Source organism: Drosophila hydei, unplaced genomic scaffold (genome assembly GCF_003285905.1).
Source record: "Drosophila hydei strain 15085-1641.00,03,60 unplaced genomic scaffold, DhydRS2 tig00008114-arrow-pilon, whole genome shotgun sequence".
Taxonomy (NCBI): Eukaryota; Metazoa; Arthropoda; class Insecta; order Diptera; family Drosophilidae; genus Drosophila; species Drosophila hydei.
The window spans coordinates 10,057,638-10,081,399 of NW_022045827.1; the positions used below are offsets into that span (position 1 = coordinate 10,057,638).

Genomic DNA, 23,762 nt, shown 5'->3' on the forward strand with positions numbered 1-23,762 from the left:
TAGTTGGCAATGCTCAAATACATGTCGTACAAGTTGAGTAATGCCTTAAGCTGACTCAGTCTCAAGATTGATGGTAAATGGTCACCCTAATCAATTGTCTTGTCAAGCAATTTGTTAGTAATTCTTTTGAAATGAAACTACATTTTCGTTGCATACTTTTGTGAGCAGCCCTTGTGACAGAGCTTAAGTGGCAGAGTGAAGGACTTATTGGGTGTGGATAGACATTGTTAAATATAGATATTCCCATGATGATGTTTTCAACTTAGAATGAAGATGCCTGGCAAAGGATGAACTGAAACTTAGTCGAGACTTTAAAATTCTCACGTGAGAAACTTTAGGCAAGCGAATTTGTAATGAAACTTCTGGGAAAATAAAACAATTGTTCAGAATATTAAATGATATTGAGTACATATTTTATAAATCAATTTTTAATAAATGAAAAAAATTAATAATACTTTAAAGTAATCTAAATTTTAAATAATTTTAAATATCTTTATATTTTTATTTATCTAAATCTATCAAGATCTTGTCCATCTATATCTGTCTATCTATGAATCTTCCTAACCCAATTCACCCATCTACGTATCTATAATTATTTGTCTATCAGTCCTTCCATGTTGCTATTTATTTCTGTATTGAGAGAGGCGCTAAAGACTTACAATATAAAGTCTAGTATGAGTTATTCAGATGTATATTTGGAATGCTAAAAAGAAGTTTTATATCTACGGCTTTGAAACTAGTAATACCAATTATTAGAGCTCGATATTTGAACCACTCTACTGATTGACTTATGGATTAAAATTAGCTTACAAAGTTGCTTGGATATAAATTATTATTTATTTAGCAGACTCCAACTGTTACTCTAAGTAAAATCATATACTTTATTTGTATAATCTTTAGCTCTTTTCGCAGAGTTCTCGTTCGTTTAAAGGTTCCTCTAAACATAAAAAGGCAGCTGGTTGTCTGTATAGCTCTATGAACATGCTTCCACTGCTATGATTTGCCGACTTGTCCATTGACAAATGTTTCATCTGTGCTGCGCCACGCCACGCTTTAACCAGTGGAAAATTCTATAGTTTTCTACAGTTGCATAGCGAGTGTAGCCATGGTGCTGTTGGCAAGTTAGTTTTTCATCATTAAAAGTTTTTAGCTAGTTTTCCGCATGAATATTTTCAATTTTTAATTTAGCATTTTATTAAACTATATTTTTAATTTATATCTTGTTGGCTACTATTCCATCAAATATATTGCAAGCGTAGACTAACCAAGAGTTCCTTCAATTTCAAAAGTTTTTTTTATTTTCAGAGCAAACCAATTTATTAATACCATTGAACCTTAGTTTTATTGCTTTTATCATATTGCAAAGTTTACTCTCAATACATACATTGAATGCTTATAAAAATATATATGCCAAATAGTTTTTATCCATCTTTGACTATGTGTGCTCACCCACCCTCACCCCCACTCTGCCACTCAGTTGGAGAGATAAATTGTTAACACAAATTGTAAAATAACTTTTTTACCACAACTTTTGCACTCTGAATATGTTTTTAGTATTTGCTCAGCACTCGCAAGTGGCTCGAATTCAAAAATCAATTGATTCACATTTAATTTATGCCATATTTTAAGAGTTCATTTAAATGGAAAACAATTTGTCAGACCTTTCGGCCCCCTCACGCCTCTCGAACCTTCGCTGATAAATTGAAGCGTGCATGGCAAGGTGAAGTATTATTGCAGCACTTGCAGCGCTGAATAATCATTTAGCTGATTGCTGGACATAAATCCAAATAAGCTTTTGATGATGCTGCACGCAACGTCAAATTCATTTGGCTTTAATAAAAAGAAAATTTGAATCGAATAACGAACTGGCTTTGCCTGTCAAATGAGTCTGGGCGGGGCGTGTGACGCGTTATCAAGGCATTTTCTTTTATTTTCCAACAAAAAAAAAAGAAATGGGCACAAAAACGTATCAAAGGTGGCCACGCCCACATACAGTCAACGCCCACTTGACTTTATCACAGTGTGTGCTCCATAAAACGGCCGAAGTCCTCTGTATTTTGGGCCGTCTGTTTTTGTTGTTGCTGTGCAAACGGAAACATCTTAGTTATTTGTCTGTGTAAATCAGACTGTGTGTGTGTGTGGGTGTGCGTGTTTATCTTGGCCAGCAGGCTATATAGTTTATCTATGTGCATGTTGTTGTTGTTGCTGCTGCTGCTGCACGCTTGTTGTCGACTTTTGCGCACTTATTCCATATTTAAGAGGCAATTTATATTCCCTTTTTTTGTGTGCCTGTATTTTCTTTCTTGCTGTGCAACTATGCCGCAAATGCCATTCAACTTTCAGCTACAGTTTCCGTTCGCGACTGTTTCTGATTTCTCTGGCCAGGCCTGGCCGGCCACAGACACACAAAAACTGCTGCTGCTGCTGTTGCTGTTGCACGCCCACACACACGCACACACGCCCCATGTCCTGGCTGCCGCCTGCCTAAGCTGTCCATCCCTTTTGCCTGTCAGTTTTTAGACTCTGCCTGTGTGTGTGTGTAGCCAATTATCATTTTCATTCTCGTTTCTTCTTTTTATATATATTTTGAATGAATAAAAACGACTCTTGACTCCAGACAGGATGTTGCCTGTCGCGCATAGCTATACACAGGATGTATCTAAATGGCATTTCCATAGCCACGCTTTGGACTTTTGCACCTTGCGGCAATTGCAGTGCGTTTCTTTTTTTTCGCTTTTCCACATTTTTATTGTGTCATAAATTATTCAAACGTAAACATCATCAGCAGCAGTGGCAGCAGCGGGCGGCAGCGAGCGGCAGCAACGTTCTTTCTCATTATCAACAGCACCACGCGCTTAACACACACCCACACACACACACACCACGCACACATTCAGTGAGCGAGATATGCAGTACATTTCTGTACTTTTTCTACATATATATATATATACAGCGTCCTTCTGGCTGTCCCGCACAGACGCTGATGACGCGGAAACAGGCGCAGGACGACGCACTTGGCGCATAAATAAAGGCGCCGCCGCCATCACTTGATAAATAAGTAGTGCACGTAGGCATTCGGCATAATGAAGCGAGCTGAAAACCCTGGCACCCCCAGTCGCTCAGCATTGGGCCGTACTTATGGCCAGTGTCCCCAATTTGTTGTGGGGCACAAGCGGCGTATACGTAATCACGCATTGATATGCCATTTAGCTCGCATCTGGCAGCACGCACGAGCGAGCCAAGAGAGAGGGTTGGCTGATTTATGCAGTTGATTTTACAGTCTCAACTTTATTGTTTTTTATTACGCAATTATATTTCCTTTAAATGCCACACACACACAGGAGATACAGCATCAAGTGTTGGGAAATGGGAGCCAAATTAAATTTATGCCAATTTCAAAATATACATTTACGAGCTGCTGCCGCTGCAAAATCGTTACGACTCTGATTACATGTTAATTAAACTTATTTTAATGCGAATTGGCCTTTGTGCGGCACGGCGAACTCTTCCAATTACTGCAATTACATCGCAGTGCGTTGTCAACATTAACAACAACTCATTTGCAGACCTCGCGCCCACACAGCGTGCTCGTTATGTATTTTACGTAAATTGACAGTTGAATATGTAATATGATTATCGGTAAGTTGTTAAATTACCCAAAGTGGAGACCTATCAGCGGAAACACAAGCCTGCATTCCTCTTGGCAAAAGCCAAAAGCACAATTTTATTTAAGCAGACCAAAGGCATTTGGTAAAGTTTACGAAACACATCAACAACTTTTGTAAAAGTTTCAATCTGTTTCTTGGTTAGTGTTGAGAGTTCTAAATGAACTTTCTTCACGTTTGATGAATTTAAAATTTCAGCTGCTTTACTTAGCTAATCTCTCAGTGTTGTAAAAACAAAATGAGAATCTTAAAAGTACTTGAAGTCATTGGAGAAGTCATATTTCTTATGCACATGCAGAACTATATGATAAGGAATGTTATACTTATTGCTTCCAGTTATATTTACGTCTTTCTGTTCTGTAGACCTTAAGCATTTCCCCTACGTTTCCATAAATATTTTCAGTGTTTTCATGTTTCTTCATCTTCTCCAATTGACTTTAGTGAAACTTTTCAAAAGCCCTCAGGAAAACTAACTTAAGAACTTGCAAAAATTGTAGTCCTTCAAATTGAGGCTGTGTTTTGAGCCTCCACTAATTTATTTGCCAGTAAAACAGTCTTAAATTTATATAAAGACTTTAAAAAAAGAAGAAGTAATTAGAAGTATATCAAAATTATGATTTAATTTATTTATGTTAATGCACATTGCCTGGGGTCGACACTCATTGTTGTGCTGAGCTAACTGCCCACTCACAACATTTTATATATATATATATGTGTATGTTATTTTTAGTAAAATGTAACTTAGCAACGCGTCTTATCAGCTACCATCTCCCATTTTTTCAACCTAATCCCCCACGCAAAAAAATAATAGTGGAAAAAAGCAAATCTCTTGCCCGACCCCAAAGTCAACTGCTGTCAACATAAATCCATAGCAACAATCTTTCTCTTGTTACTAAGACTCTTAAATATAAATGCATAAAGTATGTTTTTTTATATACACAGATTAATTTATAATACAATTTGCAAAGCTGAACATTTACATCTTAATTTTTAATACGAATGAGTGAATAGAAATTGCTTTCAGATAACTGCTGTAACAATTTAGCCAGTGAATGGGGCAGGCAGTCGCTCAATCAGTCAATCATTCAGTTAGTCAATCACTCTATCAGCGAATTAGTCAGTCAATCACTCTATCAGCGAATTAGTCAGTCAATCAGTCACTCAGGCAGTCAGTGAATTGCTCAATCATTCTATTAGTCTGTCGATTATGCTATCAGTCAGTCAATCAATCAGTCAGTTATTCAATGAATCAGTCAGTCAATTAGACGGCCAAACAGGTAATCAATCAGTCAATTATTCTATCAATCAGTCAGTTAGTCAACCACTTCCTCAGTCACCCAGTCAGTCACTCAATCACTCATTCAGTCAGTCAGTCAGTCAGTCATCTTCATCATTTGCTGTAATCTAAATCATGTTCGGGCTGCAACTTATTTTCTTTCTTAAATATTTTGCACTCTCTCAGCATGGTTTAAGTCCTTCATATATAAGGGAAAGAGCTAATTGTTTTTACAGCTGACCTACATGAGTTGCTTTTAATTGCACATAAGAATTAATTAGTGGCGTGCCAGCAGCTACAGCAGAGAGAATGGGCAATAAGATGAGTGGCAAAATTGCGTGTAAGATAAAGCTGACAATTATTTCAGCTATTTATGTTTCATAACTGAAGACAATTTAAATAAACAAATTGCAAAGCTAACTTTAAGTCTTTAAATCAGCTAACCTTCACGATATGCCCAGTATCAGGTAGCTACAACTTTGACATGCATGTTAAATTTGTTGGTGAATTAAATTCAATTTATTCTTATTGAACTTTAGCTTAACTGGCCAAAATTATCTAGTTTAAGTATAAATGCTGCAACTGATACTTATCAAGAGCTTTGACATGCATGTTAAATATCAACAGTCAAACGTTAGTCAAGCTTTAGTCAAACTATCTATAGTTGACTTAGTCCTATATGTATTCCAACCACATATAGCCACACAGCAGCTCAGTCAAGTCACAGTCAAGCTGTCGTTGCCATATATATATTCCAACCCCAAATTGTGTAGTATCAGCACTTCAATTATTTACCCATATGGCTTTAACATGCATGTTAACTATCAACAGCCAACAGTAAATGTAGATTGACAAACCGTAGTCAATCTATAGTCGAGCTGTCTATATGGCATATTCATATGCATATTGCAATCTAACTATACAGCAGCTCAAATATTTATCCATATGGCCTTAACATGCGTGTTAAATATCAACAGCCACTTTGAACTAAATCTAGTTTGGCAAGCTTTTGGCAAGAGATTGTCAATTTATCGAGCAGGCAGTTTGCTGAAAATGGGTTAATCGACTTCAATGCTTGCAAAGTTCTTCATCAATGCAAGCGACGAGCAGAAGCAAATCTCAAATGGATTGCTGTCAAAACAAGAGAAAACGTGCACAAGTTTTTGCCGCTGGGCGTCGCAACGGGGCGTGGCACTGTTTCAGTAGAGCAGATGCCGTTCAAATCGAATTGTATTCAAGATGCTTTCACTAACACTAACACAAACTGCTATTGTTTCTACCGCACACAGAGGGAAATTGTGCTACGGTACTTGTTGTTCTAGTGTTATCTCTTCATAGAAGATATACACTTCACAGAGGCACATGCATAAATGTATGAGCGAGAGAGTGGTTGTGCGTGTGTGTGTGTGTGTGTGTACTTAATGGCAAGTATGTTTTGTCTGTGCGATTAATTCCATTGGCACCGATTGAAACTTTCCGCTTCAAGGCAGCAATAAATTAACGACTCGATATATATATATATATATATTTACACAGCGTCATGCATGTATCGCAAATGAGCACACACACACAGACACTCGAGTGTGTGTGTGTGTAGCATTAAGTGCATGCTTTAATTTACATATTCATTAAATTACAAAAGGATCTCACTGTTTGGCATAAAATCCACTCGCAAAATGCGAAAAACAAGACTCGCCTGGAGTCTAAGGGCATCATGTACCTATCCATGTCCATGTCGATGTTCATGTCCATGTTTATGTCCATGTTTCGCATCCGCATCCACATTCGCATTCGCTTCCTGTCGCGCAGCTGTTCGAACTGCCCGCCCAGGCGGATGATGAATATAAACTTGTGTTGCCCCAAACGCTGGAATTTGCATTAAGCCCATTTAATTATACTAAGCACATAGTAAATACGACGGACGAGCCTAGTTGCGTGTTTACATGCCGCTAAGGTGAGCGGCAGGCGGCAGGCTGTAGGCGGTAGGCGGTAGGCGGGGTCGGGTATTCGAACCACTATTACCCGCTGCACACACACTAGCCAGCACAGCATGCCATAATACACATACTCTGTGCTCAACTATAGCACTTACTCATATCTGAGTACATGCTATAGTCCTTGAGTATTTGCCTGCGGATATCCTTACGCACACTCATACACTGTTTGCACGCAGTCATAAATAATTTATGCCTCCGTGAATTGGTCAACTGGAGCCCGAAACTTGCCCCACTAAAAACAAACGAGCATCTCTGATGTCTTCATCTTCATTTCCATGTTAATCCCGCCCCTAAGTCACCTACACACACACACACGCACACATACAGCCTTATGTAGTGTGCAAATCAGCAGCTCGCCCTTGTTTCAATTGTTACGCCCTCGCCCCGTTGCCAGCTCGAGCTCATTTGCATCTAAGCTGGGACGCAGCCATTAGGCGCAACAGTCCCTGGGTTCTAATTAGAGCTCAGACCAAGCCCACACATGCAATTAATACACACACACACGCCCACATGTATCAAACTTTAATTTTACCATAGAGAATTGCCAAGTCGTTGTTTTAGATATTTTCACATTATCAAATGACACCAACATGCAGCATATAAATTTTACCTTTCTCCTGCCCCTTTTGGAATCTGTGTGAAATAGTTGATTAAATATTTAAGGTGTTTTAAGTAAACGTTATATAATTATGGTCGAACAAGATATTTCAACTAAATGAATTGTTTTCCCATTTCGGGTTTCACAAAACAAATGATTTACATTTCAGTGAAATGTGAAAATGGGAAAATGTGAAAACGTTTTTTAATCCCCTTTAAATAATTTCTATCTTGACATTTCCACATTTTGTATGCATTGCTGCAGTCAATTTTAAATGTGCTTATCATAAAAACTGTCAGCTATTTTCGTTTTTTTTATGTTCATTTTATATTTTATGATAATTACTATTGTGTTTTATTACTATCGCCAGCTAAGCCAACTCAGCCGGAAAACGTAACGTTTAATAGAAAAAAAATACACAAACAAATAATTTCTGCTGGCTGCGTAAAGTTTTGCCATCAATTTATAATTAATTCTGATAAGCAACAAATGTATTTTTCATTATTAAAATCATTATTTTCTATAAAGTTCAGTCATAAATAATATATCATTCAATTCATGCATAGCAAGTGGAATTAATATAAACTTGTTTAGGGTCCCCATTTGTGCCACATTTTGGGCAAAATAAAATGGAATTATTTAGTATCGCCCCTACTAAGCAATTGTCATGAATTCAACTATGTGTTGAGTTCAAATGCTTGCAAATTTATTGAAAGTGTATAATATGTATAAGGTTTAGCTATACAGACTTCAAAATAGTGTAGATGAAAGTGAACTATGATTTTAAGAAATTGACTTAGCTGTGCTGGCCATCCTCGTCGCTATTCACACTTTGTTCAGGTCTCTGTCTCCCTATCCATGTTGCAGTTGCTCGGTCGTTTAGCCTCTTTCTCTCTCTGTCTCTTACTCCTTATTGATCTGTTTCTCATTCTTCTAATCATTATCTCTCTTACTGTTACTACATATTTCAGAAATCTTCTGTCTCTGTCTTTCTTTCACTCTCACTCTCACTCTGTCTCTTTCTCTCTCTCTCTCTCTCTCTCTCTCTCTCTCTCTCTCTCTCTCTCTCTCACTCTCTCTCTCTCTCTCTCTCTCTCTCTCACTCTCTCTCTCAATCTCGTTCTACGTATCTGTGCCTCTCCTTATGTCACCTTTTCTCTCACTCTTTCTTTCTCTCTCTCTCTCTTTATCCCTAACTCTCTCTCGCCTTCTCTCTTAAGCTTTCTCTGTCTCTCCCTACATCTCTCTGTGTCTCTCTGCATATAGCTCTTCCATATCTTCCCTTACTTATCCCTTCGCCTCGAAATCTTTCGTTATATTCCATTTACTCTGACGCTTCTTATTTTCCTCCTACTCTTTTAGTCTTACTCTAACACATTCTCTGCTTTTCTTCTTCTTCTAGTGATGTGTCTGTGTAAAGCTCTGCTGCCTTTCTACTAATATTTAGCAATATAATAAACGTGAGCGTTTATGTGAATATTTGGGTAAGTTTTCATTTTATTTAAATGCAAGCAAAATCTATATATAAATATTTTTTCAAGCAACTCAGTTTATGTGCTGCAGTATTATAAAATATTGTTTATTATAAAAACCAACAAAGCAAAAAATCTTTGTTCAAAAATTTTATTGCATACTTTTCAGCCATTGTTGAGAGTTCTATGAAATGTGCAATTTTCAAAAAGAAATGATCAATAAAACATGCAAAATATTGTGTGAATACTTGCCTATAAAAACTGTTCTTTGTTTTCGTTTCTATAAAGGAACGAAACAACAAAAGCAAGAAATTGATATGCAAGCTATTATTAACACAAAGTTAAACTCAATTAATTAAGTTATGAAAGTTGTTTAGCATTGTGTGCTACGCAAATATATATGCAATACGTATATATATATAATCAGATATATATATATAAAGTGGGAGCTCAAGAAGGAAGGCTTCACAGCGAGCGGTCCACAAGGGGCTGGTATTTCAATTTCCTAGAAAAAGAATTACGCTTTCATTTTGTTTTTTAATTATAATTCACATTTGACCTTTTTCTGTGAGTGTGTGCTGAAATGATTTGTGAGTGTGTGTGAGTGTGTGCTGGCCTCTCTATTTGCGTGCCTGCAGCTAGGATAACTCCTGTGCCGTCTCGTCTGTTCAGGCTGCTGTCAGAGCTAGTTGTGCCTTCCACTTGCAAATGGCAAAGGCGAAACAAGCGTCACCCAGTCACCAGGCACCAAAGTTCAACTACAAAACATTTTCAAATGCCATTTAGTGCACCTAAAATACACACACAGATACACACACACACACACTCGAGCTATGTGTGTGGCCGGAACCATGGGCGGTGAAATTGCAGAACTTTCCCCTTTCATTATGCTGGGCAAAAAATAAACGAGGTTACATGCCTACTTGAATCCACAACCGAATGAGACACCGCCTGCCAAGCGCTTGGATACTCTGCTCCCATTTTTTTCCAAACTTTCTATATAAATATATATATAGACTTTTCCTGGTAGGACTTTTTTTTGTCAGGAATCGCCAACTTGGCGAATTACATTCGGAAATGCAATTTTTTCTGCTCTCTTTTCTAGCAAATTTTTGTCAATAAAGCATTTTAAATCAAGTTGGAAAAGGAAAACACAAACACACACAGAGACAGATCCTGGCACACATTGTAACAGTAAAAGTTCCCTCGGGGTGTGTGTGTGTGTGTTTTTTGGCTTTGGAGGGATATTATTAAGGTCGTTCTGTTTGTAATTAGAAAAATAAAATGATTTTTTGTACGCAGACAATATGAGAAAGTTGCGGCGCAGTTGACAATTGGATTTATGGTCCAATGTTCAGTGTCCAATGTCAGGGCAGAAATTTCTCTTTTCTGTTCGAGTGGCAGCGCTGCGGTTGGCCAACCCTAACATGAAATTATTTTCCTGTGTGCCCAGCATCCTGCATCTCATGCCTCAATTCTTTTCCAGCGGAAATCGAAAACAAGTTGACCAACATATTGAAGCTGGAACATGTCGCCTTTTTTCTTTCACTTTTATGATGACCAAATACCGAGCTGGGAAATTGCTTTTTAATAGGTTCTTTGTGGATTACTCATGCAATTTGTCAGCTCCCAAATGATTACTTATTCAGATTTGTTTGAATTAAGAGAATTATTATTATAAAGGGCCTCGAATTAATGAAAAAGTGTTTGGAAAGTGGAAAAGCAAAAGGAAAACGATGAAGAAATTAAAATTGCTGTATTGATATATTTATATACTGATATATTGATATATTGATATATTGATATATTGATATATTGATATATTGATATATTGATATATTGATATATTGATATATTGATATATTGATATATTGATATATTGATATATTGATATATTGATATATTGATATATTGATATATTGATATATGATATATTGATATATTGATATATTGATATATTGATATATTGATATATTGATATATTGATATATTGATATATTGATATATTGATATATTGATATATTGATATATTGATATATTGATATATTGATATATTGATATATTGATATATTGATATATTGATATATTGATATATTGATATATTAAAATCGAATAACTTTTCTTACGATTTTTTACAAAGAGCAAAAAGCTTTCAGGGAAAATCTAAATATTACCAAGTGTGAAGGAAAGATACAAATATGTGGGAGAAAAATTCTTAACAGTGTGAAAGTTCCGTAGACACCAAGAAAAATCTCGAGAGTGCAAGGAGTTCCTCATTCTGATTTATTTATCCAAACGATTTTCTTCCATTGGATTTCTTGAACTGAAATTTTTTTAAACCAAACATTTCATTCGGAAGTTTCTTTAATTTCCGCCTTGCTCTGTTAATTTCCATTGTTTATTGAAGAGTTAAGAAAACATGCCCTGTGAAAATATTCTAAAAAAAATAGCTAGAGTAAGCCAGCCTGAGTTAAAGGATGCATGGGGCAATAAGGTGATGCTTTTACCTTCTTTTTACAAATTCTTTTTGTATTTCTTTTGTTAAATGATAAAATTTAAAATGTCAATGAAGCACACAAAGTGTGTCGGAAGTAGAGACGAGTCAAAGCAGAAAGTAAAGTTTGCGTTAAAAAATGCAAAAAAAAAATATGATGAAGAATTAAATCAAGCAACGGCAAAGTGAACGAAGTTGAGTTTTTAATTATAATTGAAAGAGAGAACGTTGAGAGCTAGCTGCAGGGCCTGAGGTACGTTAATTATTTTAATGACGAAGGTCAAAAAGGTGACAGAAAGAAGGCAAGGACAGCTGTGAACAGACTAAGCCAAAGATAAACTTGGCTAACGGCTGACGTACAACCAACTTGTGTACATAATATATTCAAATATCTTAATTGTTAAACAGAAATGAAAGCAAAATTAAATGAAAGAAATTTTTAAAAAATAAATATTTAAAAATATAGTATGATTGAGTGCATTCAAGATAAATATCTGATCTATGCTATACTATATTCTATCAAATATTTTATTATAATCTCACACAACATACATATACTATTTATACACTGCTTATAGCTTTAGATAAAGATACTTACCCTACTTATATCTTTAAATAAAGATAGATATAGTCAGTAATATCCATCAGATTGAGATTTCTGTATCAAACTAAATTTTTAATCGAACATCAAATCTTCTTGTTAAATGCTTGAAATTTACAAGAGATACTTGTGTATAACTCCGTCTCATAATATATTCAGATTTGTTGTATACTTGCGCTATAGGCTAGAAGCATAAAAACCGACAAGTTCAATGACTCAGTTATGTAAAATTTGAGCTTCAAAATCGGACTTCGTTCGAGTGACTTTAAAAGCAGCGCAACTAAATAACATTTATGTCACAGTTATGTCTAGTTAGCAAGTTTTCTCAGCGGAAACTTTTCTTTTTGAAATATATGTTTACGAGCTGCATGAATATGGCACATATGTACTTAGGACCTTTTGCGAAACTTTCAAGCGTTACTCTCCACTCAGATGCCTTTTTAAGGGCGACTTTTTCAAGAAGTTGTCGTCCAACTTGGGCAAAAGCTCGCACTTTCGATGCTCCTTTTAGCCATAACTTTGTTCATTGATTGCGCAACAAAGCGATTTTTTAAGATTTATTTTTTCTCTTTCATTTTTTCCCTTTAACTGTTGAGCTAAGTATCCTTAAAAAGAAATTTTCCTCTTTTCAAAAGAAGTGAATGAATTTCCTTAAACTGCAACGAATTATAATTGAAGAGTTGATTTTTCTATGCAATTATTTGCATTAAATACTGGAAGAAAATTGTAAGTTTTTTAAAAGAAAAATTCTGGTAACTAAATAATAAATATTTAAAAAATATAATAAGCTTACTTAAGGCAATGCTTCAATGAATAAATTTGATGCACAGCTAGGCACTGAGGACTTGACTCTGTGATTCTTAGCTTAAAGTTTGCTCAAATTGTATATATGAATGTAGTCAGTATGTTTGTCACTCAGGTTGCCAGACAAATCAACACTAAAAACAGCTACACTTATTAATCGATATTTTCCAGCTATCAATTTCATAGTTCTATCTATAGAGCAGTTCAGTTGACACGTCTATTACTGTGATTCATCTCCCAAGCATCCTGATTTGAGCCTCAAAAGTATGCAAGATTTAGTTTTGATGCTGTTTTTTGATTTGTTGCCTTCAAAATGGACATCGATTTGCAGTTTCGATCAATCAAAGTAGGTCAACAGCAACTCAAATTTGAACAGTTAAATTTCTGACTTCTAGCTGTTATGCTGTAGAAGATATGATTTGCTTCGAAGTCGAAGTGAATATATATTTCATAAATATATACATGAAATTGTAGAAGATATTATGTTCATCAATTCAACATATTCTAATATTGATATATAATCGATATATATTGATCATTTTTATATTGAATTTATTTATCTATCTATAGCTGAGGTCAACAGTAAAGCACGAAGTTAGTATAATTTATCCCAATAACATCATAGCTTAACTATAGCAACAGCGTATAGAAATCCAGATGAAAATATATCTATATAACTTAAAAATATCGTTTCGAGGGTATCTGTGAGTTCATCATACGCAGCTCACTCGTTAACTGGCCAATAACACGCAATTGATGAGTCGTCTCTGGGAATTTGATGCGCTTCACTTTAAATGGCTTCGAACAATGACGACGCATTCAAGCAACGAGCAACACGCTGCATGCGGCATGCGGCATGCGGCATGCGGCATGCGGCATGCGGCATGTGGCACGCGGCACTCGTCTGCAGAATTCACAGGCAGCTTATAAAAGATAAATAAAAAAGCAGTTGAAATAAGAGGAAAGAAAAGCGCTGACAAGCAGGCGACACACAGGACACATTTCCAGTATGACAACTGTGAATGCAATTGGCAAATGCAACAATTTTTAATGCGCTCGCAACTTTTATTTTCGAGTTTTAATGCAAAAAGTTGCACGCGCTCGACGCGATGCATGTGAGCGCGAGTGTGCGCTAGTGTGTGTGGCAATTTTCTTTGTCGCTTTCTTGCTTTTTGTGACTCTGCTGCTTGCATGTCTGCCACTGCAACATTTCCTGTTTGCACTGCCATGATTTGCAGTCATTGCCCGCCCCCCACTCCCCCCTACGTCTGGCATCTGAGTGGCGTGTGAGTTGCCTGGAGTAATGTCTACTTGATGCTGCCTCAGCTGCTTTATCTTCCTCTTCTGTTACTGTTTTTTTTTCCTGCTTCGGTTGCTTCTACTTATTCCACTGGCTGTGTGCAACTGTTGGCTCGCATTCTACCTCATCTGACTGCCTTTCATTCAAAAATATGCAATTTTATCGGTCTTTACAGATTTGCCACAAAAAGAAAATCAAAAGGAAAACACATAAGTGTGTCAGCTGACAGTTGACACGACTTTGAGTTATCCTGTACAGACTAGGGAAAATACTTTTTTGATTGCTATCGATCTTTGTTAATATTTAAGATATAAATATGGGAGCATCAAGTGGTTCCATATGATTTATGTTAATATATGATAGATATGATAGCAAGATAGGCTGGAGAGAAATGATCTCTCAATGTTTGTTTATTATGCGAGAGATAAACTGATATCGATTTTTATCGATTGCCAGAAAACGAAGTGAAGAAGTGCTCAAGAAGTACACTCGATTAATTAGCTATATTACAACTATCTTACGACTACAGCAGTCTGTAAGCAATCTAGTCCAGCCATATCATTTCATTCTTATGAGCACATCAAGACAGACTCATAATACAATTCTCACAATTTCACACATTTCTTGCTAATAGATCTGAAGCACATCTCGATTTTCTGCCTGTTTACATTTCTTCACACCCAGACCATGCTACAGTTTTGCTGGCTAAACAGGGTATACAGATTACATAGCTGAGTTTGAAACTGTCCGGGCTTAGAGCTTCGTGAAACGCATGGCATGAAAGACGTTTGCCAAGCAAAAATGTAAATATTTATCATACCGGAAACATGCGTTGCTTCTGCTACGTCTACTTCAATTTGTACTTGGTAAGCCGTAGATAGGGGCCCTCCTCCCGTTCTCTCCCATATTTCCTTCTCGCCAAACATGCTCTTAAAATCGCAAAAGAATGTTGCTACGCTTCACTCGCTCTGCTTAGCTCGCACTCTCACACGCCGCCCCCTCGAGCTGGGGGGCTGCAAATGCTGCAGCCAAATGCCGTTTTAAGCTTTTAGTTAATTTAAAAGTTGAAATTTATTTGAAAATCCAAACATTTTGTTACTCGCTGTCCCGCCGACTGGTCGCGCCCGCCCCAACTGCCAACGCGTTGTCATGACTCACACCCAAACAGAATTACGACTAAGTGAAGTAAAAATACGAAAAATGTGAGAAAAAGTAGTCATTAGTAAGCGACTAGCAGATACCCAGTAATGTGAAAAGTTAGCCAACTGCTCAGAAAGTTAGAGAAAGAAGCTGTCATAGAAAAGATAAGCTAAGAAAACTTTTATAGAAAGTTTGGCATGTCGGAATATTGTGTAATTATTGAGTTTTAGTGATCTAAATTCAGGTAGTCGTACTAAGCTTATATCTTTAAGCTATTCAAATATAATATAGAATAGTTCTACAATACCAAGAGATATAAATGCAGTAGATATCTGCTGTATTACTTATATTTATCTCTATTTAGGCATTTATATTGTCAGCTACAAACGAGTTCATCCAAAACAAAAATGATAATTATCTAATTGCAGTCTTCATAATATTAAGCGATTAGCAACAATAATATAATGATATATCTCTATCAATACATTTGTTTTTTTTTTATAAAAATGATTGAAGATATATATATCTATTAGCAGTGACGGTGACGGTTAGGTTATTAGGCACATTAACTAAAAACTACGTCGATAATTATCGATATGCGTAGGCAACTATTAACCACTGCAACAACGAATTTATAGATTTTTATCGAAAGAATCATGACAATGAATGTTTGAAGCGAATTGCAAAAGTTTTCGATTCTGTTTAAAAATATCTTTAATTAGTTAAATTATAATCCAAATTGAAATGTACTAAATCAATTCAATTCGATCCCTCAAAGAAAATATATTTACATATTTAATTTATTCGTATACCCTTTTTATAGCATTTCTAAGACTACAGGGTATACAAATATTTCGTTAAAAACGTGCCGACATTTTGGTTGTCAACACACGCACACACTTACACACATACACTCGCAGAAAAAGAGATTGAAATGAAAGAGCCGTAGCTGTAGCTGGTCAGGGGAATACTTAGTACATTGGCGATGCTGTGTGGTGTGTGGCATTCGGGTCTCATAGTTAAACTTTAGTTTTATAGCTGCAATTTAGAGAAATTGTTCGCTTGTCGTTCCGGCTGTGACTCCGGTTAAAAGTCTCTCTCACTCTCTCCCTCTCTCCCCTCTCCCCTCTCTCTCTCTCTTTCTCTAACTGTGTGAGTGTCGGCAGACCAACACAATCGTTACATTTCAGTCAATTGTTTAGCCTCAGTTATATATGCGTTTTAAACGAGTCTGTTTAGACCAAAAGATAAATTACACTACTCGTCATGTGTCTGAGCATTGGGACTAGGCACGAGTGTGTGTGTGAGCATTGTTAATGAGATCCAAGCAGCTTAACCGCTCACATCACTTTCCATGTTTTTGTTTTTTTTTTTTTTTGAAGGGGTCGCCTCATTTTTTTGCTGTTTAGTGAAGGACTAAGCCCTTCATGGCTTAAGTATATATGTGTGTGTATATTTAACAGATTTACATGTTGTACCACAACAAAGAAATTTCGTATAAACATTTGCAGGTACTTTATGCTTATTGCATTAACCTGGCTGTAACCTTTTGTGGCAGCCTTCTCGCCTTTATAATGAGCGTAGCGTGTCTATTTATGGGGATTTTAAATTTTAATTAAGGCTTAGTTATCAGCTCTAGGGGCTTGGATTAAAATAAATGCCTTACTTGAAGTTAAAAATTTATGGTTTATCGTTTCGGTCTTGAGTCAATGCCTCAGCTTAAATTTCTATTTGGCTCGACCCAAAATGGTTAGCTTAAAGCTAGAGTTTCAGCTTAAGCTATGTTTTCTTTACAATATCTAATCCTAGCTATCGGTCTCGATTTATTTTTCGATCAGAGCAAACCCCTTAGGGAAATTTCGCATTTTTATTCGGGTTTTGGTTGAGCAACTGATAAGTTCGATTGTTAATTTCACAGTTTAAGTCCGGTTGAAATTATGGATGTTATAGCTCCAAAAATGTAAGCTAAGCACGAAAGACACAACAGAAGTTAGAGTGAGAAAGGATAGAGAAGAAGAAACGGTATAGGCTAGCTGTTTAGTAAAGTCTTTTGACAATAAAACGTTAAAAAGGCTTTGTCATGGGGCGAGGGGTAACTTTAGATACAATAACTACCTTTGCTTCTCTTCCAAATGTAGCTTAAAGATAAGAAGGATATATCTAAAAGCCTGATTGTGTATGAAGTTCCAATTACACAATTCAGATTAATTTTGAGCACATTAAAAAACTTTTATTAAAAAAGTCTTGGGGATTCCTGACCTATGTCAAAACGTCTAAAATAATTGAATTTCAATTCGGCTTAATTAAGACTTTGTTGGTCAGTTCTCAGCAAACTCGCTTTTAGAATTTAAACTAAACAATAGAAAAAATTTATAAATCGAAGGACAAATTTCTAGCCAATTAAACGACTTCAGGAATTGTTTGTTTACACAAAGTTTTTGCTGCTCAATATAAATATTTGTCAAGCACATGAAAATGTTGCCTTTTCGCTAAAGAATTGCCAGATAAACAATGCAAAGCAATAAAATAAAAATACAAAAAATAACATTCAAATGATCCTTTGATTATAGCAAATAAACATATTCACATTTCACTTATGAAGCTAGTTCCAAGAAACGGGGACACAAAACTTTCGAGTTCACTGCGCTCGCCTGGATACATTACTGTATTCAGCGATTCGCTACAGTGAACACACAATCAAACGAAATTCCGCATACATACAAACACATATATTTGCTTATATATATTTACATATGGGCTTTTCCAGGGCTGAGCACAGCAGAAAATCAAAGAAAAATTCAATTTAATTTTGGTTTTAGTGGCCTGATTTTGGAATAGCATTTTTTATAGCACAGAAAACTGCAAACTGTATCTATAAACATAAAAGAAAGTTTGTTAAATGCGTCCCAGTTTTGTTATTTGATTTTGTTTACAAGTTTCGGAAGTTGTGCCAATTCGTAACTAAATAAATAAATATTTGTGTTTTTTTAACAAATTTATATTCAAATTAATTTTTATTATTTGCTTTCATTTTTATTTATATTTATTTTTTATGCATATCTTTTTGTTTGTTCTTTCTTCAATTTAATTCTTAAATTTATTTTTGTTTTGTTTATTTTTATTTTATTTATATTATTTGACTTTTGAGAATTTATCAAAACTATAATTATTTTAATTTAATTTAGTTTTCTATATCGTTGACAATATTAACCCCACAATTGATTAGCTTAACTTAACTAAATATTACCTTTATTTGTATAGTTTTTGTTTTTATTTATGTTTTTTATTAACTATCTATACAATTATTATTTGTTTTATAACTTTTTTTTATTATAACTATTTTTCTTATCATTATAATTATTTTTTACTATAACTATTATTATTATATTTTTTATTTAATTTTTAATAGACCATTAACCTGACTGCATTAGCCATTAGCTGCTTACCGACTGGAAGCTCGCACCTTTCATTGGCTGCCTCGCACTTAAGTGTTATAAACACATTCCAGGTGTAGCACTTTTATGTGCTCTAACTAAGCATTGTTCTTAGTGTTCCAGATGACACTCTTTCCAGTGTTTCACCAAGCAAGTGTTTCTTTGTCTTTGTCCATCTCCATTATGATTTCTACTAAATTCTGTCAGGTAATTATTAGTAGTAATTATAATTATAATTAGTATTATTATAAATATTATTCTTATTTATATTTTTATTTTTATTTTTTTTTTTCTACTTTTTTATTTGTAAATAGGAACATTTCTCTTTGCTAAATAAAGAATATATATTATGGAATAATATATTAGAGATTATAATATAAATTATAAATAATTTGAGAGCTGTAAAACTTAAGCTTCAAATGTTTAGCAAAGTCAGTCCGAGGTTCAAGATTAAGATTATTTTTACGCAGACATAAATTTATATAAAGAGCTTTTTATCAACTAATTTACTTCTATTTAATATAAAAATATAAAAACGTATTATATTCTGAAGAACAAGTTCCTTTTTATTGTGCACAAAGAAAAAACTGAGCAGAAAATCTTTAGTTGTTTCTTTTGAAAAAAGCGAAACGTGAAAGTGTTTTTATATTTCATGACTGTTATCTTTGGTCCATTGAATTCAGTTCATTTGCAGGTGTATCAAGCGCTGCTGCAGTTGCAGTGTGTGTGGCATATTGGTTGGCTCATGAGGTATGCGCCACGTGTGCCACGCTTGATAAAACGTTTGCGGCAAGTGGCACAGAGCAAGGGGCAGGGGCAGGGGGCAAGAGACACGCTGCAAGCAGGCGGCATGCGCATTTAAAATGGCGCATAAAAGCCAGGTCAAAAGAAGCAATTGCTTGTATTGAGGCTGGGGCAGGCAGGTGGGCTGGCAGCCCGGGGGGCTTGGGCTATGCATTGAGTCCAGTTTTCAAAGGCAACTCGGGCCAGTTGTGGCCAAGGCTATTTAAGGATGCCACGCTCTGATGCGTTGCACAGTTAGGACTCGAGCTTGCCAGCGACAAGGTGCGACCGGGCGCTGGCCATTAAACACATTCACATTCAAGCCAGAACCCAAGTTAATGGATACTTAACATTTGCCATTGTTTTTACTCACTCACTCACTCTCTGGCCGTCTCTTTCTCTACTTGCAGCACAGAGCGCGGAGGCGAGGCGGCGTAGGGGCAACAGCAGGAAACGATTGACGACATTGTTGTTGTGCGGCGGACAGCGCGTTTAGTGTATAATATTTGAAATCAAAGCGAAAGGGTATGAGCATGTCGGTGCGGCACTATCTCAAGCACAAGCTTCACATGCGCACCACGGCTGTCAAAATGAAAATGCCGTCAATCAGTCGTGCCAGCAGCATGGAGGAGGCGGTGGAGGAGGAGAGCCAACAGCAGGAAACGGCAGCGGGCCGAGCCAATTGACGACAAACTCAAGAAGCAAGCAGACTAAGCTAATCCAATCGCGTTTTCTACGTATTTACTTTTACGTTTTCATTGGTTCCTTGATGAGCTACATTAGAGCTATTCGTGCAGCAAGCGTGCCGCGATGGCAGGCAATGCAAATTCGCCGCAGCCGAGCCATTTGCATTATAAGACTGATAACATTAAAGAGATTTCTACACATTTTGGCCATGCCAGCACACAATCAAAGGCAGCGCATACAGGAGCTGGGCCAGCATCAACAATCGGGGCATAGGAAACGCCATTTATGGCACACACAGGACCCGGCGCAGATGGCATCCTGCAGCACGTGGCTGCTGCTGCTGTTGCTGTTGTCCTCCCTCTGGCCGGACTGCGAGTGCCTCCATGGCGCCAAGCTAAGCTCCAGCACTGTGAAGACCAGGTACGGCCTGCTGCGCGGCATTGTGGTGCGCTCCTCGCCCCTGGTGGAGGCATTCCTTGGCATTCCGTATGCATCGCCGCCCGTCGGCAGTCTCAGGTGAGTTTCAAACTCAGATAATGCGGGCTAACCACCCGCGGATAAGTGTCTATAGGTGTGTGTGTGTGTGTGTGTGTGTGTGATCTCTGCCTGCAGCTGTTGTCTGCGTGCAACATTTTTATATACCCAGTGCGAATGTGTGTTATGAAGGAGTTGTTTAGTAGTGTGTGAACGTATGTAACAAAGAAGATGTAAGATAGCCGCCTCGCAGTGGACTGTGAATATCTCGAAGACTTCAATGACCAAAGACTTAATATTTGGCAGTTAGAACTGTAACTTAGCTAGTATCAAATTTTAAAATCTTTTCGAAATATTCTAGAAAAATTATTGTATGAAGTTAGAGATACATAATGTCTGTAAGCTCTTGTATAGTATAGACAAATATTTTTTATTTAGAATAACTAGATATTATTATAAAACTTTGATGCTAGCTAAGATTTCAGACTTTATGCCTTAATTCAGCATATAAAAATTTGGAAAAATTCAATAAGAATCAACACAAGATATTCGATAAATCTAAGATATAAGACACTATGCACAGGCTTAAAATATTTTATTTTTTCGATACCCGCCCAAAGATTGAATATGCTAAAATGCAGTAAAAACCCATAGAGCCTATCATGATATCTTATGCAGTTCTAGATGCCAAACTTAGCCTAAGAGTGTCATTCAAGAATGCACATGCCACAGAGTTCAGCTAAGAACAAGAGAGTATATTTCTATCTTATTATCTCTGGAATAAAACTTTAATATTATAAAGTAACCTCATATCCTAGTCGAGCACATCCAACTAAAGTTTTTACACTCGAGTTTTCTTTGTTTTTATTTAATTTTTTTTTCTTTTCTGATTATTTTTGCCCGCAACTTTTTGCCAGCGCAACGCAACTTTATCTCGACTCCTGAGCCAGGCAAAAAGCAATTTTAATAATTATTTTGATAATATGCACGTGAACATGGCCACACAAAGAACGTCCGGAACTTTGCACGTCCTTGCACTGCCAACACAAAGAGCAACGCCAGTGCCAGCGCCAGAGTCAGAGTCAGAGTTCTCTGTCCACAATGCGCCTTACATTGTTTGCTGGATTTAAGTTCCAAGGTTCTGGCCCCGGCCCCGGCCAATAGCCAAAGGGCTCTTAATGAAGCTAACTGCAGCTCGTGTTTATTTTACAATTAGCAGCTGGCTGTATTTTAATACTAATTCTCTAAGAAAATGGGGGCCCAAAGGGTAGAGCGTGGCTTCTCCTAATAAGCTTAGCACGTTAAACGAGCTCATTTATTTCAATGTAAGAAGCAGTTGCCTCGCTTAGCAATCCCTAAACAAGGCGACAAACTAATCCACTATTTCCTCTAATGTTAAGCTGACTTTAACATTCTGCTATTAACAGCTCTGCTGTTATAGGTAATAAAAGTTTCTGCAAGAATAAAAACTACAACTTTGTGCTCTGCCAAACTAGCTCAACTTGTTTTTCTGCATGTCATGTTCATAAGAAAACTTTTAACTGGCATAACATGACTTAAAGCCAACAGCAAATAATGATGGCTTTATGTGCAGACTCTAAACTTAAATTAAATTGCTTTGCTCTCATGGGGAACTTGGTTTCAATGCTAAGAAATATATAAATATTTATCAGAGTCGATCATACTTAAGAATATGTGTGCAAGCGACAAACAGATGATTATAGCCATTATAATAATTGTTATTTTAAGGCTATATAAAGATAGATGCTTAGTAATATCCATCCTAATGTCCATATATAGTATGTACGACTCAAAGCCTACTCTAAGTAGTAGAGTTAAAGAGGCTCTCTACTCCTCTACTCCTCTACTCCTCTACTCCTCTACTCCTCTACTCCTCTACTCCTCTACTCCTCTACTCCTCTACTCCTCTACTCCTCTACTCCTCTACTCCTCTACTCCTCTACTCCTCTACTCCTCTACTCCTCTACTCCTCTACTCCTCTACTCCTCTACTCCTCTACTCCTATATTACCATATCTATATCATCTATACTATCTATTTCAATACTATCTATATCTAGAAAACATCTGAAATGATTAACTAAATTTCGTGTATATTTTTTTCTGATTGAATTAAAAACAAGTTTTGGTTTGTCTTGAAATTTTTGATTAGTATCTTTGGCGACAGACACTGGTTTGTTTAGACGCAATGATTAATTAGCTTTTGCTTGCTATCCGGCAAATCGTCAATTTGTCAAATATCACGTCCCGGCGTCCCCACCCAACGCCCACCTACAGTGGCTGCCAATTGTCATTGGAGCATGAATAATTCGCACGTAGACTTCAGCTTGACTCTGTGTGTGTGTGTGTGTGCGAGGGACGCAGACGAAAGATTCAGTGGCATTTGATTAAGTCCTGTTGCTCATTTGTGGCATCTGTTGATGCTGCATAACAATGAGCCAGGATTCATAAGCGAACTCCATTGACTTCGGCACTTTATGCAGGAAGTAATTAAACAACAATTTGCCAGAGTTTAGCAGCCCCGACAGGGGCCACCCCACACACACACAGACACAGACAGCGTCTAATCAGTTCACACACTTGTTGTGACTAAATATACATATATTAGCTACACTCGAAGTGTAAGTACGCTGCAGACAGGACAGCCCAGATGCAGGACACGCTCCACGAGGTGACAAAGTGTTGGCAGAAAACTTTTGCAATATGCCGCAAACTTGCTACAGATTTTTGTTCGGCAACGCCAACTACTTTCAGCTTGCAGCACGCTTGATGTCTGGGCCGAAACTAAATTTTGTTCAGATCTTTCATCGAAATTCTTTTTCTTTTTCTTTCTTGACTGCTAAAGTAAGGGAGAGAGAAAGTTGTGTCATGTTGAGAATTACCTAGCCAAACATTGTGCTATAAAATCTGCACACAAGTCGGGCAAATCAGGTATATATAAATATATATATATATACATATACATGTTTATTGGAAAAGTCTTGCAAAATTTCGCGACCAGCAAACTTTATCCATCAA

At 36.6% G+C, this 23,762-nt stretch overlaps 1 protein-coding gene across 3 annotated transcripts in view; it reads left to right on the forward strand.

Moving 5' to 3' along the window:
• The window catches only part of LOC111605032, a 34,449-nt gene that overhangs the window by 2,528 nt on the left and 8,159 nt on the right, over positions 1–23,762 (forward strand). For 2 of the 3 annotated variants that reach the window (XM_023323364.2, XM_023323366.2), the window contains exons 2-3: positions 8,939–9,020; positions 19,975–20,767. In XM_023323364.2, coding sequence (XP_023179132.2) covers positions 20,334–20,767 — 434 coding nt within the window. In that variant the 5' untranslated portion in view covers positions 8,939–9,020; positions 19,975–20,333. Of the gene's footprint in view, positions 1–8,938; positions 9,021–19,825; positions 19,847–19,974; positions 20,768–23,762 lie in introns of those variants that run through there. The other variant, XM_023323365.2, reaches the window with a different exon arrangement.